Here is a 26,139-nt window from a genome sequence, read left to right on the forward strand (position 1 = left end):
CAGCATGCGTATTGCGTATTTGAGTGAGAAAATCCGGGCACGTGTTAATATAATACATAAACAAAGACGTTAATTTTTATAAACCATCGGCCACCTTTATTTGTTGCTCCACTACTTGGGCATACGAGTAACATAAAAATAATAGAAGCCAAGCTTCTAATTCAGTCATTATTTGTAGAACTAGATTTAGTTTTTCGTTAACACAACTCGACATTTTTAAAGTTAATGTCAGTAAACGCCTCAGTTTCGTCAAGGTATGATGGATCTCTGAACACGCTCCAATCAACAGAATTGAATTTTAGTAAATTCTCTGCAAATACATAAAATTGTAAATTTGGATATAAATGCTATGGAATCATGTTAAACAACCATGCGCACCCCCTTATTTTTGCTACTCCCATAGATAAACGTGGGTGCGCTTGGTTGCTTAAGATAATTCCATAGAAATTGTTCCCAAATTTATAATTTTATCTATTCTCAGGGAATCCACATAAAATTAATTCCGTCAATTGGAGCGTGTACAGGGAGCCCAAATCTATCATACCTTGACGAAACTGAGGCGTTTACTGACATTAACTTTAAAAATGTCGAATTGTGTTGTGTGTTAGAAATCATCCTCTAAAATTGTTGAAGATTGCTTAGTTTTCAAAGTTTATATCAAGACTGTTCAAATATTGAAACCATGACCTTTCATTTATAACAATTATTATAAACCGCCATCAGGGGTGACACTGGGCCATACAAATGTCTGCATTTTTGTATGACCCAATTTCACCCCCCAGACCCAGTGTCACCCCTGATGACGGTACTTTTTTTATTGACTGCCCCACTCTGAGGCGTCATATAGAAGGTTACGCTAAAATCGTCCAAAATAATCAAAGCACAAAAAAACAAAAAGTAAGGCCAATGCAAATTTTAATTCAGCTTTCAAAATTTTCCCTAGAAATCAGGGGACAAAAAAAATATTGTCAAATTCTGAATTTTGGGAAGGATACTTTTCTAAAATTCATAGCTTGACGAAAAACTATCTGGAAAGGATAAAATAGGGGAACAGCATCTAATTCCAGCGTGCCTCTAATGTTGGCAGGTCAGAACTTTGACATTCAATTAAACCTAATTAAAAGCGGTTTCAACTGAAATCGAGTGATAAATAGCTCAATTAAAAAGTGAGCAAGCAAGTTTCTATCAAGAGTTTTGAAAAATTAGTTGTTTGAATAGTAAAAATCAGCTAATTGGATGGAGTTAGGAGCGAGTGCTTAACCTGCCAAACATACGAGATTTTCCCCTAGTTCCGCGTGCAAGTTTTTTTTTTTTTTTTTTTGATAGTCCTAATACCCCATTGCTGGAGTTCCAAAAATCGATCAAAACACATGTTTGTTTATTTGTATTTTTATTTAGATTGTACTTTTTCCTTGTATTCCCTATGTCAAAAGAAGTCTTTTGCATCATTTCTTTTCATACAGATTTGGGAGTTGTTTATACGAAATGCATATGTAAATATATTAAATTCTCTATCTTGAGAAGGAATTTTCAAATCTTGTTATAACTACACGGAAAAAAATTACACAAAAAAAATCTGATTTTCACTTAACATCAAAAAACTTATTTTCAAATTTTCTAAATTTTTAATATGAGAAATTCTCCACCAAAACAGGAAAAGGATTTTATTTATATTTTTTAATTGGCTCAAAGCATTTGGTTTACCCATACAAGGCTCCATACAATTTTGACAGCTGTCCATACAAAAATGGTACGTAAATATTCTAAAATCTGTATCTTTTGAAGGAATTTTGTGATCGGTTTGGTGTCTTCGGCAAAGTTGTTGGTATTGATGAGGACTACTGCCACTCTGATCGTGTCCGTCCCATATGTAAAAACAGCAAGCCGAGAAAAACGCGTGTCAAAGTTGTCCCGCCCATAAGGCTACGTGTTAGAATTTCACGAAAAAGTGGATTTTCTCCGGATTTCTAGAACAAAGTACTACATTTTATTGGTTTTTCTGATAGTTTACATGATTTTGAACCAAACTGCATTATTACCTCAAAATTGACGAAATTACATATGGGACGGACTAGCTTGGAGCGGCAGACTACTACTCCTACAAAATTGAAATTTCCCAGAATTCCTTATTTTTATTTCTTAAAACATATCAAATGTTTTATAGGACAACTTAAGAGCCATATGAAAGTATGGAGAAAAATGTTGCTGCCGAGTAATGATTTTTTGAAAAAAAAAAAATGTTTTTTGTAAAAAAATAAATTTTAATCGATTTTTTTTGGCTTCAGTTTTTAGTGTAATATCATATTTGCAATTGAAAAGTACTTTACAGATATTTTGCTAAAGTGCACCGTTTTCAAAATTTAGCCACTTTAAGTTCAATTTTAACCGGAAAATAACAGTTTGGATGTTTAAAATGTAATTTTCAATGTCAAAAATATGAAACATTTGCGAAATTTTATGCTCTTTAAAAAATGGAGTTTTGGAATCAAGACTAACATTTCAAAAAGGTCAAATATTCCACACTACGCCATATTGAATTGTTAGAGCTGATTTCATTTTTTTAAATATATTTTTCGAGAAGATCATAAAATTTAATAAACATTGCAAATAGGACTATTAGTTTCTGAGATATTGATGATAGAATCTTCAATGTCTCTTAGGCAATTTTATTGGAAATTTTCTCAACCTTTAAAAAAAATATATTTTCAAGGATTGTCCATTAAACACTATTTTTGAACATCCAAAAACTGATTTTTTTTTCAACTAAAATTAAGTGACTATATCTTGAAAACGGTGCACTTTATCAAAAACCTGTTAAGTACTTTTGGATAACAAATATGATTTTACATGAAAATTCAAGTAAAAAATCGAGTAAAATTACAATTAAAAAAAACATATTGTTTAAAAAAAACTATATAACTCGGCGACATAGTTGTTGTCAATACTTTTATATACAGTTCAGACTTGATTATCCGAAGGCCTTAGAAAAACTTCACTTCGGATAATCGAATCACAAAAAAACTAAAACCTCGTTGTCAAATAAAAAAAAAAAGCTTGAGCCAAATAAAATACCAAAAATAAAAAAGCACGAAATCGACCGATTTCGTAGAAAACTGCATGTTTCAGAGGACTAAACGACATGTTTTGAGCCATAATGGTGATGGTGCAAAATCTGGTTCCGGGAATACGATATCGATAACTACCGTAAACTGGGGTCAATCGGGACAAATGGGGCGAATTGGGACAGCAGTTTTAACCATGTTGCAAACTCAGGCCGACAAAATGTGTACATCCATTTCCAAATTTAAAAGCTTTAACGTGAAGACTTCCATCATTGTCATGATTTTTTGTTCAAAGATATAAATTTTGCGTCGCTTTCAATATTTTGACAAAATTCCTTCAACAAGTTGTTTAGAATAGTGCCCTACACATGCTGATTCCTTTTGATAACGATTATCCCATTCCTTGTAAAGTTATGGAAATCGTCATTAATCAATGATTGCCAACTAGGACGTCAATGACTGCGCGACAAAATCATATAAATTTTGAAGCACAATTGATTTAGATCAAAAATTCCTTCTGTGGCTTCAAGAAGGCAACAACCGGCACATGCTGATTCCTTTTGGTGCTGAATTTCGTTAAATTGAATTTAATACATAATATTTTATAGTGATGATCAATTTTCTTCGAAAATGATCAACGGCTTCACCTTAAGTGCTCTAAAAACTACTGTCCCTATTCAGACTGTAGTCCCAATTCACCCCAGATTACGGTACTTTATGTACCATCTTTTTTTTTATAAAGGTCTCGGGTTATAGCAACTTTTGGATATTTCGATTTCTTCTTGTTTTTTTTTGCATTTTAAAAATATTTAAAAAAAAAGCTGAGAAAATTTTGATATTTTGATACAATTTCCTCTCTGAGGCTTTGAAATCGGAGTGATCTTTTCAATAGTTTCAAAATATAGCATGACATTTCAAAAGTTCTACCAATATTTAATTTTCATAATTTCATGCTTAAGACCAGATTTTCAAATTATGAAATTAATTACAGATAATTAATACAGAGAAATCCTACAGAAGCGATCAGAAGAAAAAAACTAAAAATCCACAAAAAAAGTTGGGCTCTAGCGCGTTAAGAGCTCACAACTTTAGACAGTTCCGACAGATTAGCAATCTGCACAAACCTCCCAAAAAAAATGAATTAATGTCCTTCAAAAACATTACTAAAATAGGTAGCATAAGAGTAACTAAACTGTTTTTCTTTTTATTCCGGTCTGTGGTCAAAATTGTGTCCGGATCGAATGACGCTAGTCAAACAAAAATGGCCGAGATGGTGTATGACGGCTTTTAGGACCTTAATTTAATACAAAATGGCCGCAAGTTGTACGAGTTGGCTGTTGCAGAGAGATTTGAGGTAAAGTCGTTGTTCTCAACAAAATTTTACAGAAAATTACTTTAAAAAAAATGAAAACTACGACTTACCGCCTTCAGCTCCTGCAGCGTGGCGTTCACCGAGTACGTCTGTATGATGAGGACGCCATTCGGCATGAAGAAGGTAACCTCGGTCGTTTCATCCTTGGCGTTGTTTTTCCCGCCGTCCTGGTTGCCCCAGTAATCGTAATCGAACCTTACACCCATGTTGATCTCGGTAGCTTGTTTTTTAATTCACTTGCACTTCACTTATCATTAAAATTTGCTTTTTTAGTAATTCTTCGTGCACCACACACGATCGTACCCGCGAGGTCGATCCAGGTCCAGCGCTTCGTTTGGATTAAACCCCCCCCCCCTTCGGTATTGTAATCCTTCGGTTCGCTCTCACGTGTCTCCTGTGTGAAATGCCAACACTTGTTTACCAATTGGCACGCGTACGATCCGCCGATACGCCACCACCACTTTGCACTGGCTCTCTAATTCGAACCGGATCGGTCCGGCTCCCCGTTGGGTTTATTGTAACAGTCCCTTTTTGTTGTCGTCACACTTTGTTGTCCTGCACACTGTTTACCGCTCACAGTGCCGTTAGGCGGTTCTATTGTTTCTATTGTGCGCATTCGCGTAACTGTTTACCCGAAGCCGTCCAATTGTCCGGGAAGATAACTGTAAAAGAGGAGAAAAGCAATAGGGTTAGATTTATATTGTTAAAATTGTTTTTAAAACATTTTTTTAATTCTTATTTATTTTCATAAAAAAGACATACACAAAATTACCCAAATTTCGCTTATTTTTTCAAACAAGTAAATTAAATTTCAACAATGGTGAAATTATCGTTGAAAGGAACCACAATTGGTTTGTTTTCGGTGTACTCTGCCTTATTGGTCGTGTCGAACGACCGTCAACCGTCTGTACAGAAAAACTTTAAGCGCGTGCGACGCGGCTGATGGACAGCTCAGTACTGAGCGGGACGACGATGACGACGACGCGCATGGCGTATAAAAAAGCACACTGTAAGTAACTCGTGTGAGTACGTCACTTGTACTTGTACGTTTTGTGGTCATTTTAGGAATGGAGGGAAAAGCAGCAGGATGTTTGCAAGGAACCACCAAAAAGTGATACTTGGAATTTAAGTTATCATTGGTTCAGAAAATGTTTCAATCGATTAATTATCGCACGACTCCATTGTAATGTTTTGTGAGTCCATCCTGGGATGTAAAAAAAAATTATATCCAACAACAGACACTTAAAAAACCCGAAAATATTTTCAGAAAATGCAGTTGAAAGCAAGGTTGAAAGTGTGTACTTTCAGATGTTTTACTTTTGGTTTTGCACCATTTTGAAAACATAAAAAGCAAAGCAATTCACTTTAACGACCCCCGAGTATTTTGTGGGCTCTGTTGCAAGTTTCTGCTCATTTCTAGGCTCTTTTACGCAAATGGACCGACGTTTTACTTCCCAATCCGATAGAAGGCCAGGAGGATAAGGCGGGAAACCCGCGCCCCATAGCAACTTGGGGATCGGCAGCCGAAGCCGCTAACCACCGCGCCACCAGGCCCTTTGACAAGATAGCCACTTGAAATTAACCTAAAATTTACTTTAAAAGAGTGATATGTTTTCAAAAAAGACTCAAACATTTTGCTGTCTTCGGCAAAAAATGGATAAATTTACGCACCAATTTTTTTCTGATTTTTCCTCTACTGAAATTTCAGTAACCGATTCAGTAATTTAGATTTTACTGACTTCTCAGTTAACGCAGTTTAGGGATTTTCTCTCGGCACCACCCAAACAATAAGTCATAAGTGGCATTTCAGTTTGACAGATATGCAGTTACTGATTTTTCAGCAATGTTTTTGTTCTATGCCGAATTTTAGCAAAAGTGATAATCACTGAATCCCACACAGTTATTTATTTTACTGAAATGGAAATCCAAAATTTGCTGTGTATGTTATTAACAGCTCTTCAGAACAGAATAGAAAGTTAAAATGCTATCATTTTTTTTTGGGGGAAAATGGCTAATATTTCGTGTAGGAGCAATTCCAGCTCAAATCAGGAATTTTTCTGGTACTTTTGTACCCGACCCTCTCCGATTTCAATGAAACTTTGTAGACATATTATCCTAGGCCTATATAAGCCATTTTTGTGTATATGGAGCCAACAGTACTCGAAAATAACATTTGAGAAGGGCGTAAGGTTTTTAAATATTTTGTATTTTGCAATTTAAAAATTACTGTATCTCCAAGCCATCGTTGCATCGTATCAAAAAGTGGTCAAAGACAAACTTTGACAAGCTGTCAAAGACAAAATGATGGGAAATTGGACGAGCTTTCCGGTAAAAATATTTACGAGACTAAAAAACCAAGTCTGTCATATAGAAATTGCCAGAAACCACAAAAAAAAACAGTTTTTTCATCATTTTTATTTTTAAAACCACCGTATCTTCCCAAGGATTGGACTTAGGACAATGGTCAATATGGAAACTTTTAAGTAAAATTGTCTGGGAAATCGTTTCCCACTATCGGTTTTTGAAAATTTTGACGTTTAGACCACTTTTCAAAAAAACAATTTTAGTAAATGATTTTTGTATTTTTTTAGGAGAGACATACCATTCTGCATTTTTCGTCAGTCTTTTTGTCACATTTTAGGCTATTTCCTCAAAAATTTTGAGCGAAAAAAAATCGTGACATCACTCTGAAATTTAACTTTTAAACTTGAAAATCAAAAAATCTCATAGAAGTGGCGTGTATTTTTGTTTCAGTGCATTTTTTTCAGAAAGCCCGTCCGATTTCCTACAAGTTTGTCTTTGACCACTTTTTGATACGATGCAACGATGGCTTGGAGATACAGTAATTTTTAAATTGCAAAATATTGTCCGTTTCTCTCAAAGGTACTCGCCGCGCGGCATTTAAGAATGTGCCGCAGACAATGTTGCCAGCGAAATTTTGCACTTTTGGTGCAGTAAAAAACATTCCCGACAACAATGCCAAGAGATTTCAAGAAGAAGATCAACAAAAACAAAACACACATTATGGGATTTGACAGCGCGCATTTGCAGAAAGTGCGGTGCGTCGTTTGGAGGCTGGTTTGCCGCGTGTCTTTTTCGGGAATACGCGCAATACAAAAATATTTAAAAACCATACGCCCTTCTCAAATGTTATTTTCGAGTACCGTTGACTCCATATACACAAAAATGGCTTATATATGCCTAGGATAACATGTCTACAAAGTTTCATTGAAATCGGAGAGGGTCGGGTACAAAAGTACCAGAAAAATTCCTGATTTGAGCTGGAATTGCTCGTAGATCAAGAGCTAAAAAATTGGCATCTTGACAAACTTTCATGAAATTTGCTCCTTTACAGCTTTGCCCAAGGCACCAAAGCCCTAAAACGTCATCCAACAAAGTTAGATTTGGATTGACACCAGGCCCGTAGCCAGGGGAGGGGGCTTCGGGCTGAACCTCCCCCCGCCCCCAATTTTTTTGAAGACATATGGGAGAGAGGGAAGAAAAAGAAAATTTCTTCTTTCAAAATTTTTATTATTATTTATATAAAAAGTTATTCTTTAGCATATTATGGTCATTTTGTGACTTTCTATTTGTTATACAGATATTAAATTAACATACTCCATGATAGAACACTGATGAAGTCTAATATCTCCTTCAGCGGATAAAAAAAAACATACAAGAAAATTGAAATTTTTAAAGTCTCACCCAAACAGCCCCTCATTTTCTCAAGATAATATATTATCTAAGCAACTAATGGTCCAATTTTCGTTGTTAAAAATTAAAACACTTGTTTTCTGATCTGCATTAGAATGCATTGAAACATCACAAGCGTTAAAGCGGCCAGACCTACTGCGTAAAGCCGTATCGCAGAGATGATTCGTAATTGGGTTGAGTTTGAGCACAGAGTGTTCGAACAACAACACAATTCTGAATCGACAGGGGAGGAAGAAGCGTGGGGACACACCACCTTACGCTCCGAGATTTTGGTTGTATTCGTTGGGAGCACCATGCTAAGAAGGTTTGGTACTCCGGGACCCTCTGGGATGAGACATTGTATTTCCACGAATGCCCAACTCGCTCTCTGTAACAGTATTCCTAATTCCAGTCCAAGCTTGCCAAGTCGTCATGGCCTAGTGTTTAGCATTTTTGACCCGTATTTTTTTTTTGTTTGGCTATTAGGGTGACCTACGCCGTGTTAGGGTGGTCCAAAAAAAGGCCATTTTCGTCGATTTTCGCAAAAACCACTTTTTTCAAAAAATATCTCCTCTCCATATCTCCTCGCAATTTCATCCGATTATAGCTGTCTTAGACGCAAAAGAAAGGTGATTAGTTTGGCTATCTGGGAAAAATAGTAAGAAGTTTCAAAAATCTAGCTTATCATTTGAAAAGGTCGTATGAAAACTTAAAATGCTGTTTTGAAGGTCTCGGGACCAAAGGGCCTATGTCTGAAAATATTTTTAACGGATTCCTCGAAAAATTTCACATAACATATCAAAAAATGGTGAAGTTATGTTTTCAATACTCTGAGATACGATTTTTTGAAAATAAAAACTGGGGTTTTCGACGCGCCACAAGCAAAAATGGGAAAATGACGAAAACGGGAAAAATCTACTTTTTTCACTAAAACAGCGATAACTTGAAAATTTCAGCGATGACCTATACATGTTAGGGTACCAAAAGTAGCATATTTCAATTACAAAATCAGCCTCAGCGAGGTGAGAAAGGCAAAACAAACTTCAAAATGTCAATGAAAATTTAAGTGCAATCAGCGAAATCAATTTAAAATGCATTCCCCTGCTTACGCTACGGAAAAATAAAAAGTTTGGGCATCCCTAATAAGCAGTGAAATGGTTGGTTAGAAGCAGCAAAGTTTCGAAAAACCTCACGAGGAATCGTCTCTGCGGTTTATTTTGCAAAGTAGGCCTAGCCATTTAAAATAAGGAAAAGAGAAAAGGGTTAAAAGTAATCGATCCATCATAAAAATTATTTTTATCATGTGTTTATGTTTATGTTTTACATCTTATTCGAGTTCTGTCAAATTTGAATAATATGCACACAGAAAAAAAAAATCATGGTAATATTACATCTGGGAAGGGGTGCATCTTTTATGTCAGAAAAAAGGTGTAATTTTACCTCTGGAAATGTGTAATTTTACCACTTTTCTGGTGTTTTTCAGTCTAAATTGAGGTAAAATTACATCATAAAAGAGGTAATATTCAACCTTCCAAAATTAAAGCTTCCAAATTTACATTATTTTTTTCTGTGCAATCTTAAATAAAAAAATGCATTTTTCAATATTTCGTTACAACCATCCTGGATTTAAACATTTTCAATCACAGCTCGACAATCAAAAATTATACAACGAGAAAAATATTTTTTTCGTGATTCGATTATCCGAAGTGTATTTTTCCGAGGCCCTCGGATAGTAAAGTCTGGACTGTAATTGGAATACATTATTGAATACACAGAAAAAAATAATGTAAATTTGGAAGCTGTAATTTTGGAAGGTTGAATATTACCTCTTTTATGATGTAATTTTACCTCAATTTAGACTGAAAAAGTGACATTACACCAGAAAAGTGGTAAAATTACACATTTTCAGAGGTAAAATTACAGCTTTTTTCTGACATAAAAGATGTACCCCTTCCCAGATGTAATATTACCATGATTTTTTTTTTGTGTACATTATTTTAAAATGGGGCACTTTTGGATTTTTACCAAAATTTTATTATTATTTTTGGATAAAGAATTTAATTAGAGCGTCCAATTTCCCGGGGTTGCAAAATTCCCGGGAAACGGGAAATTTTGAACAAATTTCCCGGGAAATCCCGGGAAATTTTAAATTTAGCGAAAATTATTCTAATCCTGTTTCTGGTTGATCTTTTGCAACAAAATTGTATAGAACAGCAACTTTAATGGTCAAAATGAGTGTGAGGATCAATTAATGGCTTTACTGCTTGTAAAAAATCATGCAACTTTGAGAAAATATATAAATAAAAAATAAATGAAAGAAAATATTATTAGTATTTTTGTTTAAAAGGTTTTTTTTTTAATCAAAGTGTTTGGACAGTGAAAATCTATGCTCCACAACCATAAAATTGCTTTTAAATTTGTCTCAGTGACCATAAAAATAAAATAAAAAAACCAAAAAATTCAACTTGTGAATAAATAAATAATCATTGAATTTACCTCAAAATCTTATTTCTAGCGCTTTTTAACTTGAGACACTATTTTTTAACTTGAAAATTTGATACGAAGTTGTTTTTTAATGGTTTTTCATGGTTTTATGATATGATTTTAGTTATATGGTATTCAGCCTAATAAATCAATTAGATTAAAATAATTTTGAGTATTTAAAAGTGGTTGAAATTCAACGATATTTTTTTTCATATATACGCCCTTGGTAGCTCACGCGCTTCATAAATTTATAACCTCAATCTGTAATTTCTCGAATACTTAGAAACAAATTCTTTTCACACAAACCTTTTTTTTTAATTTTGATTATATCAGTTCAATTTCCATCCAGTATGTTCAAGGTAAATAAAAGTCAAGCAAATCTCAATGTTGATCTTGGCCGGAAGATGTAAATATCTTATTATCAAATGATTTTACAAAAAAAAAAAACATTTAAAAAGGTTGTCAAAAATAAAATAGTTTATATTCATTCCATAACAGCGTAAGTTTTGTTGTCCAACATATAAGCAAACAATATTCCTAGTAATGAATGCTTTAGAAATAAATATTATCTGAATTAAAACTTGACATGAAATTTACAGACAAGCTGATTAGTTAAATATTAACAGTAGATGGAAATAAATAAAATCAAATCAAGTTCTCCAATTATTATTTTTTGTATAATTTCAAAACATTAATGCCAAAAAGGTAGGAAAATGTATTCTTCTGTTTGTATTTCGGGAATTCCCGGGAAATTTACAAGTTTCCCGGGAAACGGGAAATATTTTTTTCCGGGAAATCCCGGGAATTCCCGGGAATTTTTTTCCCGGGACGGGAAATTGGACGCTCTAAATTTAATCGACGATAGACGATAGAAAAATATGAAATTTAAACATAAAAATAAATCCATTCAATGTGCACCTTTCCGACAGTTACAAACATTTGACGATTAGGCGCCACCGCTCAACGATGTCGTCAGAGCCCAAACGTGACACCGCCAACGACCAGGTTGTTGTTTTCGCGCCACGCCAATAATAAACTGACGCATCCACGGAGCTCTGTGCTGTGGTGTGTGGCTGCCAATATTGGGCAAATATCCGCCCGTTTTGCGCAAAACATCATGCACTGAGTTGGCAAACAATAAGCTCCCGTTTTGCTGCTTATCTCCATTATCACACGACCGCAGGCCGCCGTCGCCGCCGCCGCCAAGTCATCACCGATGATTTTTTTTATCGGGGTTGAACTTGAAAAACAACCTACCCCGTCGTTTTCCTATAAGCACATTGCACAGTGCGATGCGATGTCTCACGCTTTCCGATTGACGCAAGTTACATAGAATGGTGGCATATGTGGCATATTTGCCAAGAATGTACTGTTTGCGTTGTTTTTGTACGTTTGCACGAGGCAAAATGTTTACCTTCCAAGTACTGCTAAGGTGCACCCCAGATATAGATAAAAAAAAAGTGTGGCGAAATTCTAAAAAAAAAACAGCAACAAATATTTGTGTTTCTTACACCAGCCAGCCAGTTCTGTTCCACGAATGCCCGTGACTGAGCACTAACTGGGCGGTGGGAAATACCGAAAAACGTCCAGCTATTTCTGTTTTGCAGGGTCGCACGTGTCGCGAATCAACCGGATACCGTCATGCGGTATCTCTCTCTGGTACACGATGGCGCGCAGTAATTATGATAGTCGACGGTGTGGCGGCGTGGCGGGGGCTTCTCTATTTGATGGCTCACCGTGAGTTTCACGTGACAACGTAATTGGATTTTAAAAGGGGATTTTTTGTTTTGCGCTCGCGAGAAATGAGATAAACAATTCAATCGTGCTTTACTGCATAAGCGCCAAACTGATGCAATTCACAAGAAAATCTGATTTTGTATATTACTTTGTACCACATAAATCTGAATTACCAAAACATATCTCAAGTTTTTTTTGAAAAGGACCAATAAACCAAATTTTCAGTTTTTGCTTTTTGGTTGTTTTTCAATACCCCTGACTCAAGGCGGTTCTAAAAACACCCAAAAAGCAAAAACTGGAAATTTGGTTTATTGGGCCTTTTCAAAAAAAACTCCAGATATATTCTTGAATTATCGAAAAAAAAAATTAAATGACATCTTTTGAGTCATAGTCAAATAGACTTTGTAAATTTGACTTTGAAATTTGTGTACATATCACACAGCCAAAAATCCGATGATAAAATCGCATGCAAAAGCATGCTCATCTTCATACAAAAAAAAACATAATATAACACACGGCTGAGGCTATCAGACTGATGAAGAAGGGAAAGGAGCAACTATGTACGAAATCGGCCGATTTTGACCATTTTTAATTTTTGTATTTTTTGATTTGGCTCAAACTTTGTGGGGGCCTTCCCTATGACCAAAGAAGCTATTTTGTGTCATTGGTTCACCCAGACAAGTCTCCATACAATTTTGGCAGCTGTCCATACAAAAATGGTATGTAAATATTCAAACAGCTGTAACTTTTGAGTGAATTTTCTGATCAATTTGGTGTCTTGGGCAAAGTTGTAGGTATTGTCGAGGACTATTGAGAAAAAAATAGGTACACGGAAAACAAAATTTGAGGATTTTTTATCAACTTTTTTTTTACTAAAACTCAATTTCCCAAAATACGTATTTTTTGATTTTCGAGATTTTTTTTATATGTTTTAGGGGACAAAAACCCGCAACTATTGAGCCATAGAGAAACATGGTTCAAAAATCTGCCGCCGAGTAATGAGTTTTTGAAAAAAATGATGATTTTATGAAAAAAAAAACTGAAATTTCATGCAAAAACAAATCTGACGTAAATTTTTAATGTAAAATTGAATTTCCAATCGAAAAGTACTTTACAGATTTTTTGATAATCTGTTTTCAAGATAAAGCCACCGAAAGTTTGATTTTAGCGAAATATTTGCAGTTTTTCGATTCTAAAAATAGTGACCATGAGTGACCATTTCTGAAAATATTTTTTTTTGAAAAGTTCAGAAAATTTGCTTTAAAACTGTCTAAGAGACATTGAAGATTGGACCTCTGGTTGCTGAGATACAGCGGTTTAAACAAAAAGAAACACGAAAATTGAAGTTTTCTAAGTCTCACCCTAACAGCCCACCATTTTCTAATGACGATATCTCAGCAACTAATGGTCCGATTTTCAATGTTAATATATGAAACATTCGTGAAATTTTACGATTTTTTTCGAAAAAAGTATTTTGAAATTTTTTAAATCAAGACTAACATTTTAAAAGGGCCAAACATTGAATATTACGCCCATTTAAAATAGAAAAACTGCAAATATTTCGCTAAAATCAAACTTTCGGAGGCTATATCATGAAAACAGAGCCTTTTATCAAAAAATCTGTAAAGAACTTTTCGATTGGAAATTCAATTTTGCATTGAAAAATTACGTCAGATTTGTTTTTGCATGAAATTTCCGTTTTTTTCAAAAATTACTATTTTTTCCAAAATGTATAACTCGGCGGCAGATTTTTTGACCATGTTTCTCTATGGCTCAAAAGTTGCGGGTTTTTGTCCCCTAAAACATATCAAAAAATCTCGAAAATCAAAATATGCGTATTTTGGGAAATTGAGTTTTTGTAAAAAAAAAATCAATTAAAAAATCGGCATTTTTTTTCTACGTGTAGCTATTTTTTTCTCAATAGTCCTCAACAATACCTACAACTTTGCCCAAGACACCAAATTGATCAAAAAATTAATTCAAAAGTTACAGATATTTGAATCTTTACGTACCATTTTTGTATCGACAGCTGCCAAAATTGTATGGAGACTTGTCTGGGTTAACCAATGACACAAAATAGCTTCTTTGGTCATAGGGAAGGCCCCCACAAAGTTTGAGCCAAATCAAAAAATACAAATAAAATCCATTTCCGGTTTTGGTAGAGAATTGCTCAAAGGATAAATGCATTTATTTTGCAACCAGATCTTTACACGTAACTGGATGACTGCTCCTTTTTTTTTGCTGCGAGCCTCACAATGAACTTGAATCGATGAATATGAGTTTTTCTAGGTGTCACCTCATAAGCTTGTAATTTTCCACTGACGATATCTAGGAAACTGCTGGTTCGATTTTCAATGTCAAAAAATGAAACTTTGGTGAAATTTTCTGATCTTATCATTAAAAATTGTTTCAAAATTTTTCTATTATATGTCATTTTTAAAAGATATATAAATAGTGTAGAGAAATATTTAAACCTTAGAGGTTGCTGTTTTTTAATATCGTCAATTTAAAACAACCGGATTAGATGAAACCTAGAAAAAATCATCTTCATAGATTCGAATTCTTAAGGAGCTATTAGACTATGGCAAACAAACTCGCAATGTTGTGTTTTACAGTTTGCCAAACTCGCAAACATAGGCTAGTGTATGCAGGCTGTTATTTTCACAAATAAATGCAGACAAACTGTCAAACGGTTAAAAAGTGCGAGTTTGTTTGTCATAGTCTAATACCTTATTGAGAACGCCTTTAGTAGTGAGGCTGTAACTCAGAAACTGATTAACGTCATGGTTCGAAATCCGGACACTTTTTACCATATTATTTTTGTTATAGCTGGCAAAAAATCATGTAATAAGTTGGAAATGTAGAAATATCATCAGGATTTAGTATAAACAGTCAGTTTTAAGAGACTGCATGCAAAATATGTCTTTTCTAACAATTTTTCATCAGAATTTAAAAATTAAAATGACTTGTTGTGCTTCGAATCCCGGACACTGATATAAGCTGATTTGAATTCCGGACACTCAATTTTGCTTATGAATCGCACAAATTTGGACTGAAATGATAGTGAATGGCATGCTTTAGGTCTCAAATAAGCTGTTAACATAAAAAAATCGATAGATTATACAAAAAATGGCTATAATTTAAGAAAATCAAAAACATAAATTTCTGCATTGCCTTCCCGGTGCTTCGAACGCCTATGAAATATTTCCGTTGAAATGTTTCGCATTTTTGTTAAACTTATAATTTATTGAATTGTTTTGGCATTAACTACAGCGTTCAATCAAACTTTAAATGAAAGTTGATGTTAGAATTTACCAAATAACACCGTTTTGACATTCATAATGCGAACTTAAATCCAAATAATTGATAAAACAAGTTGAAGTGTCCGGGTTTCGAAGCGTCCGGGAATTCGAATCATGCGATTTGAAAAGAAAATTTTCACATCTTAAAAAAAACGTGGTTGACTTTCTTATGAAGGATAGCCAACTCCGTATTGAAAAAAATAAAGAAAACGTATTAAAATTTCCAAAAATTATAACTTTAAAGTTAAATTAAATTCGGAAAAAAATCTATTTGATTGCAACTTTTGACCGCATTTCGATAATTTTCAAAAGTCACATTTTTCCAAAATTCATATTTTTGACATCAGATTCTGCACCATTTTTTTGGTTTGCTGCAGAATGTGATTCCAGAAATATAAATTTTGGAAAAATGTGATCAGATAAATCTGAAAATTCCAGAATTTTCAAGTGCCATTGTAAAGATCAATCCTTATCTAATTTTTAATTTCCTGGGTAAAATAGACGATTCTAATTTAAACTGAAAAATGTTAATAAAGTTAGTTTAATGATAATGTAAATTCAACCTTTCTGAGGCCGAAAAAACAATTAAACCATATGAAATAAACAAACTGTTGAATTAATGCATATCCTCTCTCTCTCTTCTTCCCCAGTCATAATTGAAGATTTTCGTCTGCCAGTTTTGGTCAGATTTTTTCCAATTTTGACCTAGCAACTCTGGTTCTAATTATAGCCTTCTACTTTGCCGAAGACACCAAATCGATCAGAAAACTTACTACTTCTTTTATTTGCGTACCAATCTTATATGACCAGCCCGCAAAATTGTATGAAGACTTGTATCGTAAAACTAATAATGCAAAATTGCTTCTTTCACAGAGGGAATATATACAAGTTTAATAAACCTGGAGAACTACCAGCATACACTTTAATTCAAATCTGAATCTGAATCAATTGCGTTAACAAAAAAAAAAACACCCGTTCATCTCTAAATCACCGTTATTACTTCCCAAATCACATCCTTCAGTAGGTGCGCTTGTTTTCGTTTCCAGCGTTCAAGTTCGTCGCAATCAACAGGAGGTTGAGGACACACCACTCCAGGCGTTTGTCTGATAAACAGATTACGTCACAACAAACAACTCAGCACTCTTGGGTCGCAAAGGTGAAACCAAAACAACTCAATTATCGTGCGTTGTCTAAAAATAAGCTACCTGTTTTAATTAGTTTAACGCTAGAACCTGCGGTGGTACGGCTTAATAACAGATTGTAACTGTTGTTTTCCTCGCGGCTCAACGCTGCTCAACAACCCTACCCGACTTATGCAACACTTGCTCGATACTTCATCAGCACCAGAGTGCTGTACTGTGTACTTTTCGCGAAATCGTGCTGATTTTCCCTGACTTGCCAGTTCCCTCCGAGGCGCCTCCACACGCTGGTCGGTTGTTTTGCACAAACAACAACACTCTCCAGCTCGACATTGGTCGTCGCTGCTGCACATTCGCCACCCCGCTGTACACGAGTCGAATGTATTTTCGTCTCACTTCGCTTTGCATTGCCTGGAACAGGGCAGTTTGTTTGCCTCGTTGGCGCGGGGAGATCCGTTCACTGCACCACTGTGTGGGTACCTCTATAGCTCTTAGTTTGTTGTACAGCGCCAGAGAGTTCAACGTCATTCCCTTCCATCCTCCGGCTCTTCCTTGTACGCTCACTCACTTGCCCGCTCCTCTGGACGCCTGGCGCGACGAAAATAAAGATACAAAAACTCTAAACTCGGTAGAACGCGCGCACGAAACACACGTCTACGTACACGTCTCGTACACTGCGGTTGAACCTTCCTCTTCCTTTGTGGCTTGTACGCTCTCTATACTATACAGTTGTTGTTCAGTTGAGTCATTGACTTGGCAGCATTGGCGGTTCATTTACATGTTTTGATTCTTATTTGGCTCTCCACAACCCCTCGTTTGCACCTGTATGGGTGAGCAGTTTGCTTCGTACCAAGCTCACTCACACCAACTCACCGCCGTCGTCGTCGTTGCGCATTAGTTGTGTTCACTATACTCGGTACCCGAGACTCAATGTCCGTATATTTAAAAGGTCCGGCTGAAAACGTCTTGGATTAGTGTTAGTGAGCAAAAAAGTGTCAACATTCGTGATGCCACTCGTGATGACGTCATACCGTTCTCGGTACTACAGGATAGTATAGAAAATTGATAGAAAATTAAAATTTTACTGATTTCTTTTACTTTTCAAGTCAATTTTATCGTTTAAACAGACTTATTTAAAAGCATGTTCAGCATGAATTAATGTTTTGCGGCAGTAGTGAAAGATTAAATTGAAAATTTTATTTATTTCTGAATTCATCCGGAGCAAAATCGTGGTTTTACAGTAGGAGATTATGAAAACATTCCGGGGCACCTGGTAATAAATTTGGAGCTGTCCGGTAGCGTTGAAGTGCCGCTCGCCATACTGCTCCAGGATTGTCGTGACAGCTGAATTCAGAGGAAGTCATCGGAGCTTTTGACGACCTCCGAGTGCTGCTCCTGAATGTCGTAGCAACCGAAAATGCCTTAGACGGCACGCTTGTACGGATTGATGGCGTTCCGGATTTGACGCTTGTAATGTATGCGGACTTGCAGTTTGGGATTGATACTCTGAGCAGGGTTGCGACGTCATGATCCGGTCCGGCCATTTGCATGCACTTGAGGTATCCCGCCTACTTGACCATCCTGCAGGCCGATAAAGCTCATGTTTTGGTTAAATTAGGCGAACTTAAGTCTGACGAGCGATCCAAAGGTTCAGGATGCTGAGAATTCCATCGCGATGTGCGTCTCGCAGATGTTCCGCATTGGCCGTCTGCATGAATAGCTTGTAACGGTTCTCCAAGTATCGCTTGGCCTGCTCGATAAACTGCGTCTGGGTGCAACCTTTATCACTGAGCTAGAAGTCGTTGAGTCCGTTCGCAACTTGAGCGAACCACTGAACCAACGATGGTCGCTTCGCACTCTCTTCAATCGACTTGTTGTACTCGTACGCCTCCCGAGCGTAGGCCATTTCCTGGTTGTTCAACGACGACCTCCCAGGTCTGCTCCGGTCCCTTCCGTAGTTTTGAGACGGCCCTACGCGTTCATCAGCTTTAACTTCTCCAGCTCCAGCTCCTGTCGTTCTTCATGTGCTCCCACTTGGCGTTTTGTTCCGCCTAGAACGAGTTATTGTGCACCTCTTCGATTATGGAAAAAATCGCATTCTCAGTTCGGTTGTGGCCGAGTAGATATGACTGAAAGAATTGTCGTTAAAATCTCAACATCTAAGAAAGACAAAATAACTTACGCCTGCATGTCCTGGACGCTGGTCTGGGAGACGCGCGATTGCAGCTCCTACGCCAGGGTACGCTCGCCCGTCGGCAAGTCTTCGGAAACCTGCGATTCGTGCGTTAGCTTCTGCACTTGCTGGAGAAAGGCGCTGAAAGACATTTCCACGTCTTCGTTTCTAACCTTAAAATCTGACGGATGGGTCACCTATCTCGGACTCCAAATGGACAAGAACAATGCATGGGCAGCTAAAGTAAACGGCGTGGTGCAGAAGGCCTTCAACACGCTGACATTCCGACGCTTTGCTGCGGTTCTCTCCACTGAGACTCGGCGTAAGCAGGTTCAAGCTTCACGTACTTCCGGCTCAAAAACATCCGCCACCACTCCCCGGTTCAGTTGCCTCTCTGCCAGCAGTTGGATGACCAGCGAAATGGTACTCCGCTTCCGTAACTCTGCTTGTCCAACCTGGCCCCAGTGGTTAACGAATTATTGACGCAGCTGAAACAAATTCAAAAGAGTTCAACTTGCACAACTTTTATCATTAAACTTTCCAGTATTTAACTCACCTGTATGAGAATCTTCCTTTTACAGCTTGTCATCCGAGTGGCCAAACAGTGGTAGAAGGACACTTGGACGGCACAGGTTCCTTCGAATCGTCGCAATTAAAAAAAAATCCCTAATTCACCAGTGTTCCGCTACCAAAACAAACGGTATGACGTCACACTTTTTGGGCTCTGACTGTGCACGGAGAGAAAAACAGCTTAAAAATTTATTTCGTTGCTAAACCTGACATATTTTTTTTCTCTCTGTTCGTACACCAATACAACTTTAGAAACATAGCCATACCTTTTAAGAATGGATTACATTGCCCGAGACTGCCTTTCTAGGTCATATCACTCTCGCGGAACGTCGTCGCAGGCTACGACTTTCTTCCGTTTGGAAAATTTCATCGCTGATTACGTCAATGTTACGGATGTCTTTCCCCTTGGACAGTCCTGCTTCATGGTTCTTTGACACCTCTTCCAACCATTCCTCGAACAATCGATACGTTTTACCTCAATGTTTTGCCAGCAGCTATTGCGTCGCGTGTGCCTTGCAAAACGAGTGGCTCTCTGTTGTTGTTTGTTGTGGTGACCCCAAAACCATTTACGTCGTGAACAATTTTATCGCATAGTAGTTACCCTCACAGACAGCTGGAGTTGTTGTTTATGACTTGTTTCTCCTCCCCGATTTCATCAGAATGCTCGAACTGCTTCAGCTGATTCGACTACGCGCTCAGCTGACTCGACATTACACCAAATGATGAAATTACACGTATTTACCAACATTCACCACGTGGTCAAACCTTGGGCGCACTTTCGTGCCCTTCCTTTTGTCGTTATTTCCGCTTTCCATTCTCCTTTTGTTGTTGTTTCTTTAAAAAAAACTGGTGAAAACTTGTGCTCTTCAAATTCCTATGGCCGTTTGTCTGTGTGTCTGCCTCTTTGCACAGTTTATTATTCATTCATCACGGACGACGGTGTGTTCACTGGATATACCCAACTCGACGTTGTTGTTCTGTGTGTGGTGCTCTCCTGCTTTGGGTTTACCTTCCTCTTTTCGCTCTCGAGCTTCGTTTTCTTTACCGACACGGACTCTTTGTGGCACTGCTGCTGCTGCTTTCTGTCTCCTTTAATATCGTTCGCAACTCCATAATGCGTAAAGATTACTGACCCCGTGCGAGGTACGCTGCGCTTTGTGCGCGCAAACTTCCATGAACACGTTGGTACAGGAATCTCCGCTCGCACTGCAAAACATTAGCTGTTATTCAGCATTCCTGGCTCTGGTCGCGCCGATTTATGTGGCTCCTTTGTCAGCTTCTTCGCCGCCGCCGCCGCCATCCAAGCAACCCGCGACACCACCTAGAGCGGACCGTCCCTGCAAGCAGTCTATTTCTGTTTGTTTGTTGTTGTTTTGCCATCGCAGCAACTCAGGCGAACCACGGCGAACTGCTCTGGTACGTCTGCGCTTCACACAAACACGCCCGAAATCCCAGACTCTGTAATGGCCGCTCCTGGTTTCTTCTCCGATCGTCCTCCCACGTTCTGCTGCGCGAGATTCGCGCCCCAAACCTACGGGATTCTGACCACCTCCACTTCTTCGTTTTCTTGAACGCGATGTGCCCCCGCAAAGAAAAAAAACTGCACGGGGCACTGAAAAGTTACAGTTATCTCACCCGCCTGCTTATCACTTGCACAGCAATTCTTTTTTCGGCCGTTTTCATCCAACTTTTGCCCTGGTGGTTGGCCAAATTGGCTTCGTTTTTCAGCGCGTAGGTAAATGTCCGCATCTTTTTACTCCTCCTCCGTCGTGTTATTCTTCCGCTCGCCACCGAGACTACACACTTCGTTTTTTTTCTCTGTCCGAAATGGCTTTCGTCTGCGGGGATTTTCAGCCCAGACAAAACAGCGCTCCTGTGCTTACCTGACGTTTTCCGGGTCCGACTCCTAGTTTTCCGCATGGTGCACAGTCTTAGCCGCAAATGGACGCTGGTTCGGACCGCATTCCGCGCAAAAAGTGACCTCTTTTTTTCGATTAAAATCCGCAGCGGACGGCCGCAGGTTTGCCTTCCGATTTCGACGAGCAGAAAAGTACGTTTTCCACTCTTGAATACACTTGCGGACGAAGTTCACTTTAGTTTTTTTTTCGGGAGAGACGGAGAGTGTCCGAATCGCGGAGAGAATAACAGAATGAATTCATTCATTCGGGTTGTGTTGTTTTTAATTTTGTGTTGCTCAACCGCTTCATTCAGTCCTCTTGCAGTCAACACAGCCAGGTTTGCCAGCAGATTTTGACGAGCAGAAAAGTACAAATTCATTTTAGGTTTCTGGGAGAGTCCACCCGAGAATCTCAGAGAGATTGAATGAATGAATTCATTCATTCGTGTTGTTTTGAATTTTGTGTTGCTCAAACCTTGCATTCATCAGTGGATGTTTGGGACTGTCATGTCATGTAGTGAAATGTAGGCCCGATATATAGTCAATCGGAGCCTCATTAGACTTACACTTCTCACAGGGGTGTACCAAGCTTTTTCTACAGCTCTTTAATACAAAAGACTGGTTCAACTTTCATAACATTTTGCAACATACTATACTTTTACACTCGAACAACCTCCGGGTCATGAGCTGTATCCAGATGCGCTGCCACTGGGCTCGATCCTGGGCTGCTACTTTCCAGTTCCGCTGTGCAACATTCACATTTTTCGGATCTTCCTACATTTAGTCCAACCACCAGAATGATTTCTGGTTTGGATGGCGAACTATCCGGCATCTTTGCAACGTGTCTGGCCTACAGTATCCGGTCAGCCTTGGTGAATTTCCGAATACATGGCCTGTCGTAAATTCCATACATTGTTCTCACGTACGCCGCTAAAGATCGCCTTTAGAACTCGCCGTTAGAAAATCTCAAGCGCTTGCAGGTCTTCCTGGCGCATCGTCCACGTCTCGTCAGCGTTTCGTACATAGAGATCAGACATCAAGGTCCTGTGAAGTCCGTAGTAGGCACGACTACCAGCGATAATGCGCCTTCCAATTTCCCTGCTTCAGTTATTGTCCAACGTCACCAACCTCGAACTCGTCTCTGTCGATCGCTCGGTCCTATGCGAGCTATAAGGGACTCGGTTCCTCAATTGTCCCTCAATCCAACCTTCTCCACTTCCCGCTTCAATTTAGTGTACCTTCTAGTAACCTCCTCGCACGTTCTGCCAACAATGTCCATGTCGATAGCGGAGCAGATGAACTGGCTGGGTCGGCATGTTAAATCCCGAAGAATAAAACCTTCATTTTCCTACATGATCTCCAATAGCTCTCACAAAAGCGTCCGGATTTGGTACTTGCGAAATGTATGGAGAATTTAGCGTAGCAAAAAGATTTGACAAGAATCTGCAGACATGCGGCTTTGCAAACAGAGATCTTTCAACTTTTGCTCGATCGTTTTTTGTTGAACGTCCACTCGTGCATGATTCTGTTGAAGAATTTGTTCGATCTTGGAGGTTGGTTTCTCTGTTGGTTGTTAGTTTCTTCGATACGACTATTCAATTTCTCCCAAAGGCGCAGAATGTGTGTCTGAAAAGTTAGAAGTTAGTTTACTTACATCAAACCCTACTTAATGTCAACTTTCGTTAAAGCAAAAACTGTTTTATTTTTAGTTTGAATTCAAAAACTTATTGTTATTTACTGTGTATTGTTTTCTCCTGAAATCTTCCCTATTGTTGAGTCTGTTTATCTGTTGCTATTTCTTTTGTCACGGTGTTTTGTTACAATTTTTGGTCCTAAGCATGTTATAAAAGTTTACCAAAAATACAATAGTAATATTTGAGTTAATCCTTTAACCATTCCATAAATTGAGTAAGGGCTCAAACCTCACTTGTTTGAAAAAAAAAGTTGAAGTTTGAAAATTAGACAATAGTTAATAAATAGAGATACAAAACAAGCTTAGATTATGGTAATGATAATTTATAGGACAGATAAAGAATTATTCAAATAAATAAATTCGCAATAAAATCAAAAAAGATTAGGCGAATGATAAATAGACTTGATATTACTAGTACATTAAGGAAAATTATATTTTTAAAGAAAAAAAACAAAACAAAGTTTGTTACAGCAGTATCAATTGATAGAAAAGAGTGGAAAGCTTTGAGAGATAAGAGAATCAAAAGTTAGTAAAATTTAAAATCAAATGTTGGATATTAAATAGAAGAATCAGTGAAGAATTGGGAATCAGAAGAGCAAAATAAAAATAGGAGATAGGTGGTAGCTGAGAATGAAGAGAAGAGAAACCCCGTTGTGCAATGTTTCAGGTACATCCACAGCAGTTGACTCAACATACTGCGAATCAAAACAATACCGTCTACAATAGGGTGGTCCAAATCCGGACTTTTTTGGGGCTACCCCCTGAAGTCAAAGATTGACCCATCACTAGGCTAAATTCCAAATTTGAGCTCATTCTGACCACGGGAACCCCTCCCTCCAATCGCTTAAAGTTTGTATGGGAAAAATCATCAAAATGTATGGAGAAAAGCAACTGTTTTACTTTTTTGCCTGTGGAAGGCGCCATAATTATCCGATTCTTACCATTTCCTGCTATTTTGGTTGAAAATTATAATAAACATGCCAGAAACGCAGCGCAGCGGATAGCAAACGAAAACGACGACGACGACAAAAGTCCAAGCAGAGAAACAGCGCGCGCTTGTAGGTAAACAGGCAGGCGAGCAAGCTAGAGAGAGAGTTTGAACCTGAGAGAGAGCACGTGCGTGTACGAATTGGAAATAAACATCGTTGTTAGGTAGCCCCTTACAGCTGGCCGCGCAGCAATGGTCAGTTTTGGGCGCTAATAACTTCGCGGGAAAAAATCCTAAAAATATAGTGTCTTCGGGAAAGTAGTTCTAAATTTAATGAAGGTTCTACATTTGAGAAATGGTGAGAATCGGATAAGTATGGCGCCTTCCACAGGTAAAAAAGTAAAACAGTTGCTTTTCTCCATACATTTTGACGATTTTTCCCATACAAACTTTAAGCGATTGGAGGGAGGGGTTCCCGTGGTCAGAATGAGCTCAAATTTGGAATTTAGCCTAGTGATGGGTCAATCTTTGATTTCAGGGGGTAGCCCCAAAAAAGTCCGGATTTGGACCACCCTAGTCTAATCACAAATTACTTCCCTTTCCCACATTGTCGCGCCCCTTTCTTTTAGCCGTCTCGACTCTGGTTTACGATCCGTTTCCACAGGCCACCAGCTAGGTCATCATGAAAACCAAGCCAACGTGGAGGTAAGAAAATAGGACACTCGCAAGGAACCAGAGCTATACTGTTCTGATCAAGATAATTCGGATGATCTAACAGAACTACGGATGTAGTTAGTTACGCTCCTTCCAGGATGTTCCTTATGTGGACGTCAACCGAAGAGCACGCAACAAGGTCAGTGCCATTGCACTTAGGTATCAATCCTTGGCCTGCGGTTGGAATGCTTCACTGAAATCGTGCATAAATTTCCAGTTTTTTCTGGAAATCTTCACTCGGTTGTTGTTCTTCAACAGGTCCTTCACGAAATCTTCATGGTCAACAAAATACTGTACCATCGCGTAACCAGAATTCCACCGTGTTTCGCACTCCAGAGTAGGAATCGGTTTTTTGCTGTGTTTGAAAATTTGTCTGTAAGTTTTCGTCCACAGAACCGCCGACACTTTTTTCACAAAAGCCAGCTTCGAGCGCAGTTTACACCTCTTCAAAGTGTCGTACACCGCCAGCTGAAGCGTATGTGCAGCGCATTTAACGGCTTCCAGAGTTGCCACGAGATCTCTTTCCGGTACTGGAGGTATGTCCTCATCGTCTACCCATTCATCATCTTCGTTACAATCTTCAACTTCGCTGTCGTATTCGACAGTCTCTTCCAGCGTGGAATCCTCGGAATCATCGACTTCTGTTTCTTCTCCATTTTCATCCAAATCAATGTCGTAGTTGATCTAAAATTTAAATGTTCTTCAGAAGCAAAAATTAAAAAAAAAATGGGAAAAATACTACCTTGATCAGCATTGACTGCTGTTGCTGTTTGAGGAGCATTGCTGCTTTCACAAAATTTGCGCCGTTGTCGACTGTTATTGAATAAATTTGCCAATGATCGATCTTGAACCTTTCAAGTAGTTTCAGCAACTCAGCCTTGATGTTCTCCGCTGTCTGCTTGATTTTCATTTCGATTAGGCCGAGAGTCCTTACGACAATTTTTTTTGTCTCGAACAAACTGGCAGTTGACACCAAGAACTCCACGTCCTTTTCTCGTTGCAGAGTCAAGTTTCAGGCAAATAGGTCTTCCAGCAACTTCTTGAGAAACAAAATCTTTGAATACTCCTGCCGTGTACTCCACTCTGGAGGAAATGTTATTCCGTGTGATGCGTCCAGCATTCAATCCTGCCTCGACAGAGTGGAGGATATCCACGCCCGCTTTCTCAAAAATGGTCAGAGGCAGGCCTGCGCTCGTGACCATTTTAACGCACGCACGAGAGTAGAAATCGTAACTCATCCCGATTGAAATCTTTGGCAGTTTAGAATCGGGTGGGTTGTCGTCCGACGCAAGGCCAAGTCCGCGGAACTTTTCAGGATGGATATCCTTTAAGTGCCGTTTTAAATTACTTTTTCGCCGTCGCGCCGTTGCTTTTA

At 38.1% G+C, this 26,139-nt stretch overlaps 1 protein-coding gene across 2 annotated transcripts in view; it reads right to left on the reverse strand.

Annotated features, from left to right (window-relative positions):
* LOC6037927 (phosphatidylinositol 4,5-bisphosphate 3-kinase catalytic subunit beta isoform) overlaps positions 1–21,594 on the reverse strand; it is a 38,597-nt gene extending 17,003 nt beyond the window's left edge. Inside the window, exons 1-2 of one of the 2 annotated variants that reach the window (XM_038253443.1) lie at positions 21,416–21,594; positions 4,485–5,096 (exon numbers count right to left, since the gene is read on the reverse strand). In XM_038253443.1, coding sequence (XP_038109371.1) covers positions 4,485–4,640 — 156 coding nt within the window. In that variant the 5' untranslated portion in view covers positions 4,641–5,096; positions 21,416–21,594. Of the gene's footprint in view, positions 1–4,484; positions 5,097–5,196; positions 5,389–21,415 lie in introns of those variants that run through there. The other variant, XM_038253437.1, reaches the window with a different exon arrangement.
* Positions 21,595–26,139: the final 4,545 nt, after the last annotated feature.

This window comes from Culex quinquefasciatus, chromosome 1 (assembly GCF_015732765.1).
Source record: "Culex quinquefasciatus strain JHB chromosome 1, VPISU_Cqui_1.0_pri_paternal, whole genome shotgun sequence".
In the NCBI taxonomy this organism is placed as follows: Eukaryota; Metazoa; Arthropoda; class Insecta; order Diptera; family Culicidae; genus Culex; species Culex quinquefasciatus.